General features: G+C 42.3%; 1 protein-coding gene across 1 annotated transcript in view; it reads right to left on the bottom strand.

The window, feature by feature from the left end:
* Window positions 1-10,242, bottom strand: part of VPS4B (vacuolar protein sorting 4 homolog B) — a 25,059-nt gene that overhangs the window by 9,075 nt on the left and 5,742 nt on the right. Inside the window, exons 2-5 of the mRNA XM_018564666.1 lie at window positions 4,707-4,818; window positions 3,313-3,466; window positions 2,438-2,502; window positions 1,080-1,199 (exon numbers count right to left, since the gene is read on the bottom strand). Coding sequence (XP_018420168.1) covers window positions 1,080-1,199; window positions 2,438-2,502; window positions 3,313-3,466; window positions 4,707-4,818 — 451 coding nt within the window. The remainder of the gene's footprint in view (window positions 1-1,079; window positions 1,200-2,437; window positions 2,503-3,312; window positions 3,467-4,706; window positions 4,819-10,242) is intronic.

Consider the following 10,242-nt stretch of genomic DNA (forward strand, 5'->3'; position numbering starts at 1 on the left):
CCTCTCTCCCCAATACTCACCTATTATCTACTCCAACTTCCCCTCCCTCTCTATTGCTTTTCCCTAATCCCTACAATACCTTCTTTGTTCCAACCCACACACATAGGGTGGGTTGAGAGCAAAATAAGGATGGTCTGAGGCACCCAATCTGTCTAGTGGACAAACTAATATGCATTTTGCAGTTAACTATTGTTTTTAAGAGCAGATACCTCAACTATGTTTTCTTACTTCCAATTATTTAAAATATCAAATTGTTAGTTACAAGAAACTAGAAGAGATTACAAGTAAAATCTGAGTGTTTCCACGTTACACCATTCGTGACAAAGGGAATTTTCATATTCCCAATCCAAAGCAATCATTTCTGTATTTCTTCATGTATCACCTCTGTAAAGTATTGCAAGTCTGATGTGACCATGAATGTGGAGCATTGTTCACTATATTGTATTGGTTTCCATACCATAACCACAGAAAAAAATAAAATAATAATATTATTACTAAAAAAAAACAAAAAAAAAAACCCCATAACAGCTTCTTCTCTACAAAAAAAATACAATTTCTGCATTGATTTACCAAAGAAAAATATTTAGAAGAGCCTGAACGGCAGTACTTATATTGTATGGGCTATGTGCTTTTATTTAATTTTCCAACAACCTATTTTTTGGAACCCTGATCAATAGATCTTTTTGTCATGAGCATCTTTTCCATCATTACTGCTAACACAATTGCAATGTAGTCAGTGCTGTGAAATGTGCAGTGATTAGCATGGACGCTCACAGATCGTCACACTTAAGTGACATTGCAAACTGAAGGAGAGGGTAAGTGGTTCTGAATTGATGTATATAACCAACATGGCATTTCCTAAAACAGTCCTGACGTGTTATTGGCAAAAGGCACCATAGGTTTATGTTTCCAACAATACAGCCCCAGAACCCCAAGTCCATTATATGCCAAAGCAATGTGGCATTTCCCAATGGTCACCTCATCTTCTCATAAGACAGTTTAACAATTATTTTTGACATGTCACCACAGATGGATATACAGACATATAGCTAAAAGAGAGCCCAAGGGTAAATAACTACCTGTAAACAGGTGAGGAAATTTAATTGGTAAAATGACAGCTTCTTTGAGTGCTTCCTTGGCCCCTTCCAGGCCAGCAACATCACCCCATTTTACATTTGGTTTTTCCATGACAATGGCACCTGTGAAATAACAGGAAATAGTAAATAACTTAAACTCTGTTAAATGATTAAAATGGAACTCCAACCCAATAATTTATCTGTTATGGATACAGTGGGAATGAACTAGAATATCTTTATGTTAAGGAATAAACTTTGCAGAGGTCTAACGTGGCACGATGGCTTCAAATATTATTTGCAACAACAAAAATCTGTTTTTAACCAAACATTAAAACAGTTTAATTAGGCTTTCTAAGCCGACTAGCTGCATCAAGTGCTGAGAAATGTTTAGTATAATGCCTTGTCCATATGCTTTTGCTAGTTATAAATTGATCGGAGCCGCTGCCATTTTTGATTTGCAGGATATAGTGCAGACACACACTGAGGTTCTTTAGTGGCCTTGAGCCAGTCAGGGTTTCTAGGGTGTTGATGTATTTTAGGCTGGATACACACCTGTGCATTTTCATGTGCTTTTTAAAAATGCTTTATGAACAATCATCTGTTTTCCTGCAGTCATGGTCTATAATAAGGCTGTGTTGATAGGTTGTTGCATGTACAATTGACCCTTAAGGAGGATGGGGTCACCACCAAGCTGCTCTCAATTTATTGGAAGCTCACACAGTTTTGAGTTACTTAACAAAACTTTGCAGAAGTGCCTTGAAACAATAGTGCGGCAAATTCATGCAACAACTCATGCCAGCTGGCGTAGAAGTCTGTACACCACACATCCCAGCCCTGCAGTATAGAAAGCTCATAAATGCTGAGCATTTATTGGTCAGCATGGTTACATGACCACACTGACCAACGAGAAGCACTCCTGAGCTGACGGTCCCGGAAGTAAAAAGCGCTTCTCATTGGTCAGCTTTGCCATGAGACTGTGCTGACCAATGAGCGCTTGCCATTTGCAAACATTATGAGAATTTCACACCGCGGGGCTAGGTAGTCTGTTGTATGGACCCTTACACCAGTTGGAGGGGACTTTCGGCATGCAAGTGCTGGGGGGGGGAGTAAATTTTTTCCCAATTTGTGAAAAAGTGAGCTTACCCTTTAAGGGCCCATTGAAAAATTAATGGGTATGCTCAACGCAACATATGGAAATGCATACACAAGTGTGAACCGGCCTTAAGTGTTTAAAGCGCATTGCAAAAAAATGAAAATTTGACTCTAATGTAAAACCTAATTTACAGTCAGATTGGGTATCACAAACAAAATTACAAAAAAGCACAATGGAATTCATAACATATATAAAAATAAAATGTGACCTTGCAGCTGGGTCTGCATCTTCTTTTTTTCTGGGTCCCCCGACTCCCCTTCATCACTATCATTCCTAAATAAATAACAAATTACAACCTTTTTCAACTGCTGCAAAAAGACATAAAAAGAATGGGTCTACCTCTCATACTGGTAAATCTCCACTGCCGGACTTTCCACTGATGATGGCTTCCCCTCTTTTCAATGTCTCCCCTCTCACCCCTTCCTCCTTTTAATGCCTCAACCTTCTCCTCCCCAACCCACTCCCTTTTTTTTTTCTTCTTTCCCACTCTTCTTGGCTGTATTGTCTTGCCTTCCTTTTAGTTTTGTTCGCATATGCTTCTTTGATTCCTTCTAGGCTTTTATGAGAATCAGGTTAATTTGGCATGCCTACTGGACCCTAGGTTTGTCCTTCTGGTACACCTTAAACTGTTATATAGCCATACATTTGCCATTGACTGCCGGGACTACTCTCCAACCAACTTCTCACACTCATGTGGTGCCCACGATACTATGTAGATATTCCTTTCACACTGGTATGGATGTATGCGACTTTGCCTGTCCCTGCAGTGACTCTTCGTTATTTAAAAAAAAAAAAAAAAAATTGAGATTGATAATAGAATATATATATATCTCATTACTGTTAATCAAAATTACCAAATGCAAAGCATAAATTAAACAGTTATAAAAGTAGCTAAAATGTCATCATAAATGATTATTTATACATATTATATAAATATATTTATCACACAGAGGCTAGAACACATGCGCTAACAACAAAGCTAAAACCGATTTGCTTAGTCAGTCCACAGTGGAGGAACTTCCTCCTCCTACAGGCAAGGCTTAGATTCCCCAATAAAACAAATTAATTTTTAGAGGCACATACCCTTTTTCTTCATGTCGAGGAGCACCTTCCTTTACAGGTTTTGCTGGGGCTTTCTCCTTTTTCTTTAAATATGCCTTCAGCTGTTCTGCTCTGTCAAGATACTCTATACACTTTGCTCGAATACTCTGCTTTGCTTTTTCACCCTGAGTGTCATCTAAAGAAAAAAGAAAATGACATACACATAGAATAAATGCAATATTTTTACTGCTAAATATATTCTGTATATAATTCACTGAAAACGTGTCTTTTAATCCTGTATCTGCAAGATGCTGCATTATCCTGTTTAACAGAACTATTTGCGAGTAGGCAGACTCTTCTTTGTAGAGGAGACACGCTATGTCTCTTCTGTTGTCAAATAAACTTACATGTCTGTTCACAATCATCTTTACGACGTACACCGAGCTGCACACGCGCAGCTCAGTGTACCTTCTCACCACACCTTGGTAATGAAATAAATGAACTCCAGTGGACATGAACAGGAGTTACTTCATTCCGGTCTGGTCAATCAAGATGGCCTAAGATCTTAAACCTGGAAGAAGGTCAGGTGAAGTTGTTGGCGCCAGCGAGGCAGCAATGGGAGGGGAGTTTATTTCCTCTTTAAACAAATGCTATTCACTCTACATGTGCTCAATAACATTACAAGAATAAGGCTGATTATCATATCCTCTATGGAATGTACATTTTAAACATAACCAATGTTAATCTGTCATTTGTAACCCTTTTTGGTAGATTTTACACATTCCGTTCCCGAACAATTCTATGATAACAGCCTGTGTTGATGGGATTTTGTTCAGTTCAAATGGGTTTTGCATTTCCATACAAGTCTATGTAGGTCAAATGCACCTGTCAAAGGAGAAAGACAAAAATGGGGCATCTTTTACTAGTGATCCCTGTGATTGGCTATCAAAGTGATATGATACACGTCACACTGTTTGTGACAGCTACTGGGAGTGCTCAGTCGAGCATGCTTTCAGTACAAACGCATGCAACATATATACAGCGCCACAGAAGAAAGTCTAATTGTGCGATTCTGATTATATGTGTAATGCTGTTGTAAAGGGGTTACACCATGTTGTTTGTGCATCATGACAACTGCATTACATTGGTTGGAGTCCATAATGCCAAGAAAAAGAAAGGAAACCCTCACTTTTAGCTAAAGCATCATCTGTGGGTCCCTTAGGTCAAGCATATCTAAGGAGCCAATATGACATCCCACATACACTTGTAAATTGTGCAGGAGATACCAAGAACTGGTGGGTATGTACAAGGCACTATGGCTTCATGTTCCACTCAGATGCTGCCCAGGTTTTCTCAGATTTCATTCAGAGCCTTTAAAAGTTCTCTCTTTAAAGTAAACAGGACATAAATACTCATAGAATTGCATAAACACTTACACTTCACCACGTGCAAAAAATACTGTACAGCACACTGATATAAGCGAAGCGCTTCCTCATAGTTTCCTGCTTTGTCTTCTTGTGAGGCTTTACCGGCGAGGTCAATTGCTTTCTGTTAGAAATACAAAATAACATAGCATATAAGTAGTGATTTGTGCAAATTATTGGTACCATTCAGTATATATGTGTGCATGTATTCCTAAAGCATAGAAGCTTTATCTTTTTATGGGTTTCTGTTACTTGTTTCCAATTTTCTCACAGCAAAGAGCAGAGCAAAGAACTGACCAGTTGCTCACAGAACATGAGGATTCGTAGCCCTATTATAGTGCTCACAAGGCATAAGGGTTTCAGCTCTTGCTCAATATGCTATAACAGAGATACTAACCTTTACTTTCCCTTCTAGAGGATTCTGCCACCAGAAATGAATGAACTAGGACAGTTATGAGCCTCTTCTGAGGTCAGATTCTGGAGTTGTACACTGCAATGCCAAGAGGTCAATGCATGCTATCTTCTGTGGCATCCACAGCCCACCAGGCATGCAACCTTCTCTAATGCCCCTCCACTCACTGGCACACCTCCACTCACTGGGTGCACTACTTTCTTTGATGCACTTCCACTCACTGGTTTTGCCAAATTCTCAGGTGCCCTCATCCAACTGGGCGACAACCTAGTTTGCTGCACCTCAACCAACTGGGTGCTACACACTCTGCTGCACCTCAACCAAACGGTTATGCCAACTTCTCTGGTGCCCCTCCACCAACCAGGCCTGCTACCCTTTCTGGTGCCCCTCCAGCAAACACCCAAGCAGATATTCAAGCTTTGCAGCAATTCATCTGCCTTGGAGAACTCAGGTGGAGCTAGCACTGCACAGTAGTAATGCCCAATGCAAGTGATTGACATTCTGCAGAGATCATGCCCATCTAAGCTAAAAACCACCTATTTGCCTAAATGTACATAATATAAGACAGTAAACTAAATGCTGTGTGTTACATGTTTGCAGTCCAGATAACACTGTACAGCATAAAAGCCGTGACACACTGCACGCAAAGCAGCGCGGAGCGGAGGCGCGCTGCCTTTGCGAGCAGTGTGTCATGTAATTTTCTGCTCGGCACCTCAGCTTGGGGGAGCTCGCGGAGCTGAGCATGCAGAGATGAACAATTTCAACTTCAGCCAATCGGCTTGCGCGTATAAACCAGCGCGTCGCGATGCGACAGCTGGCAGGTTGTTACGGACGAGCCGATTGGCTGAAGGTGCTGTCAATCATCTGACTGCACTCAGCTCACACACTGCACGCAAAGCTCTGTGCCGGATAGCTTTGCTTCGCTCTGCACGGCTTTGCGTGCAGTGTGTCACGGCCTTAAGACACTAGACTGAACGCCATTCCATATGTATTACTGCTCCTGTATGAGTGGATAATACAGCGCATATTACCACCTAATACAATAGGAAACATAACAAGTGAGTTGTACTCACTGAGAAACACTGTATATACACACACACACACACGTAGAGCAACACAACAACATACAGTCATCTGTATAAGAATTCCTTTAGTGTGCATGGGAGAGGGGGAGGGGAGATAATTTCTCATCCAGATAAAACAAGATGCTGTTACTTGTGTTTGCAGGCCAGAACACAAAAGCAAAGACACTACTTTAAGCAACTTACCAAATGCTTCATTTCTGAGTCCCGAGTCCCAAGATACAATATGCAAAAGGGAGGTGGCAGGTTTTTGTTTTTTTCACCCAGATAAAATTGGCATTATGGAAGCTGTGTGCACCACATAAAGACAATAATACTCAATAGGTACTTTACTTGTGGGAGGCTGGACCTCACTAGACAGGAAGTTTACCTGCTGCAATGCCCATCAATCAAAATTCAGAAGCAGACAGTAGGGTGAGGGAGAAAATTAATAAGAATTAACGTGCAGCACAGTTTTCTACCATGTACTACATGCACAGAGGGAGATGGGACAAAAACAGGCGAGACTGGAATTTTGCTTTGAACCCTATCCCTGGGGAAAACTTACCTTGCAGTGGGGCTGCTCCTGCCCTGCAAGGGTCAACTGTGTAGGGTACCTGCGTAAAGGACTTTTACTTACTAGAAGACTGGCATCCGCATGCTCTTCCTCCAGCTGATGTCATCACATACAATGCAAGGCCCACTGCCCTGCATTATATGCGAGGATGCCAGGAGATAGTCCACAACCCAGAGTATAAGGGAGTCGAGGTGAGCGCCAACTGTCAGGGATGCAGGAATCTGGTAAGTGAAAGCCTTTACACGGGTACCCTAGACATACATGAGCAGTTAACCCTTGCAGTCCAGAGGTAGCCCCACTACATAGGAGGAGGTTTTCCCCCCCTTCTGGAGATAGGCTTTTAATACCACCTGACATTTCATATACAGTTCTGGTCAGAGGTGGCTAATGCAAACAGCTAAACTACACATATCAAAAAGAGGGAGATCAGAATCAAGGAGGGAGAAACGACAGTTCATGCATGGCCCCTCCCTGGTTCCTTCTCTGCCTCCTCTTTCTTCACCCCAAGGTCCATGATAAGTCCCCCCACTGCGTCCACCCTCAGTGGAACATGATTCCCTGCCTCTCCCCTCTTTCCACAGCCACTAAGCAACTATCAGTGCTTACTCCTCCTCATCTCCCCCATCGCCCACAATCTTCCTCATCTTTGCGTTTGCCCACCAACCATTCTCAGACTCAAAAAGTCCATGACTAGATCACGTTTATCCTCCTCTACCCCCCTGGCCTCTATCAAATCTCACTGCCTCCCCTCTTCTCAGCTCTGATCATCTACTTTTCTGCCTTTTTTCATCCTAAAAAAGGTGCCCACACACACCTTACAATTATCTGCAGATTTTCTGTGGCCAGATGGAAAAAGTGCAACAGATTGGCCCAGGTGGAGATTACTTCATCCACACAGTTAAGTGTAGATGGAGGAATCTGTTGCACCTTTTCCATCTGACCACAGAAAATCTGCAGATAATTGTAAGGTGTATGGCCAGCTTTACTCTCCCTGGTACTTAATTAGCTCACATGATGCCTCTTTTCTCATTCACCTTACACTCTCTGCCAATGTTTCGTGGTCAACTGACACTCCTATCTCCCTTCTATTCCCTGTCACAAACAGCTTGTACTCTACCTCCTCTATGACTGCCTGGCCTTTAGCCAGCTGCTGTTTCGTCTTCTCCATCTTCACTCCCCACCTTCATGATTAGCTGCCTTTCTGCCTCTTTTTTAGTCCTCACGTTTGGCTTTTGAGCCATCTCCTATACCCCTTCTGCTCCACAATCACGACCCTGTCTCCCCCAAGATCGATTTAGTAAGGAAGCGCACTGGGTCCAACAATGTCAAGCTAATAGATTCTCCAATTAGGCAGTAATGCATAAAGATGTGTTCTCAATCACGTCTGCGCTGGTCATACCCTAAGCCAATACTCTACACAACTAGATTATGAACCATGTAATTTGATCAAATGCAGTGATCTCTTGCAGTGGTCAGACAATCTCAGGGATAATGGACTGTGGCAACTTCACAACCTGCCCAACTTGTCAGTGACTGATGAAAGAATACAGGCTCATACATATGGGTTGTTACATAAGGGACAGGGTACTGGTATTTACAGTATGAAGAGGCAGTGGTGCCTCTTTACAACATTTCAAGCGTTTATGACGAGAGAATCTACTAAATATCTAGTAGGTCAATTTAAATTAGATTTTGTTATAAACGTTATTTAGTCATGAGGAAATTATCAGCAATAAGAAGGGTGAAGTACAACATTTCTATCAGCTGAAAGAAAAAATAAATCAATAGCTAAATCAATAGCACAAGTATTTTCTTTAAGTGGGTGACATTCAACACTATTTTCCTTTTTACTTGAATGGTTTCTGCTAGCTTTTCCTTATAAATATCTGTATTTTATTAACTGTAGTAATTAGTGTATAAGATTATTTCTGTACAGTAGAAAATGATGCCTTGATATGGCAAAGAATACTGTTGCCGGGAGATTTTACCATCCGATGCAATAATATAGGCATTGGTTCAGCAAAGGTACACCACTAGATAATAGTGTAATATAGTCACACAGTCATGTGCTGATGTTGGCGAATGGTCTGTGAATGTTGTAACAGAACACACCTTTCTTCATACATTTCCCTATTTAAAACTAGATCACATGCTTTATTATTTTAACTCTATACATTTCAGCATTCACGTCCAGGAGAAATGCTTCTTCTCCTTTTAAAACCCTCAGATCATCGTAGGGGACTTGAAGCCGATCTCTGGGGAAGAGGGTTGGGGCGACGACGACCTTGCAGTGGGACTATCCCCCGCATAGTAAGAGTTAAGTACCTGACTAGTATCTGTGTAAAGGTGCCCATACATCTGCCGATTATTGTACGATAATCGGCAGGTGTATGGAAGGCGTGCGACCGTTTCTACTGTACGGTCGCGCGTCTTTTGTCTTCCGAGCACGCTTGAAAACCTGCCAAAAATTGGCAGGGTTAGTGGCGTGCTCGGAAGACAAATGCCGAACAGGCCGGTGTGCGCAAGCGTTGGGATCATCGGAAGCCCTCCCCTCAGCTGGGAGGGCTTGCGATGATCGCAAGTACAATCTGCCTGTCCAAGATGGGCAGATCGAACGAGATTTTAAATTACCTTACCCGGGTACCCTAGACCTAAATGAGCAGCTAACCCTTGCACTGCAATGGGAGTTTTTTTCCCTGCAGGTCCAAGATGGGCAGATCGAAAACCTTAAAAAGGTTAGTGGCGTGCTCAGAAGACAAATGACGGACGGCATTTGTCTTCCGAGCCGCACGGGATCGCAATGACTGCGGTCCAGTGTGATCGAAATAGTGCTTGCAGCATTTTGATTGGACCGGACCGCAGGCTTAATGTACCTTGCAATCCCGTGCGGCCGATCGCATGGCGTGGCTACAGTACCATTCACTTCAATGGCCCGCCACTCCTCCTCCTGCCCCTACAAAAATGTGAGTCGGCCGCAGTGCGTTCTGGCGAGAATTGGGCCGGAACGCACTGCATCTGGTGTGAATGAACCCCAAAGAGCAAGATCAGAAAATCTGACTGCTATATAAACACAGAGAAGGGAATTGATCAACACTGGAGCAGACAAAATCTGGAGCAGCTGTGCATGGCAACCGATCAGCATCTCCCTTTCATTTTCAAATCTCAACTGAACAAAGTTCAGAGGCAGATTGGTTGCCATGGGCAACTACTCCAGTTTTGATAAATTAAAAAAAAAAATCCAGGCCACATGTGAAGGCATTCAGGGAGGTACAATGTTGTCCACTGCAACAGTACCAAAAATCAGGAAGTTTACGGATAGCTTTGGATAGATTGGAGAAGGGCTAGATCCTTTTTTCCAGGTTTTTATTTGTGTATGTAATCTATTGGTGAGATTTTCCCTCACTTCCTGTCTTGTAAAAACGTGGTCACTAAAGTGAAGGGGAATCTCCAAAATGTTTCATCATTGGCAATGAAAAGCTGGCAAAGTTTTTGGATCAC

Source organism: Nanorana parkeri, unplaced genomic scaffold (assembly GCF_000935625.1).
Source record: "Nanorana parkeri isolate BGI_ZX_2015 unplaced genomic scaffold, ASM93562v1 scaffold771, whole genome shotgun sequence".
In the NCBI taxonomy this organism is placed as follows: domain Eukaryota; kingdom Metazoa; phylum Chordata; class Amphibia; order Anura; family Dicroglossidae; genus Nanorana; species Nanorana parkeri.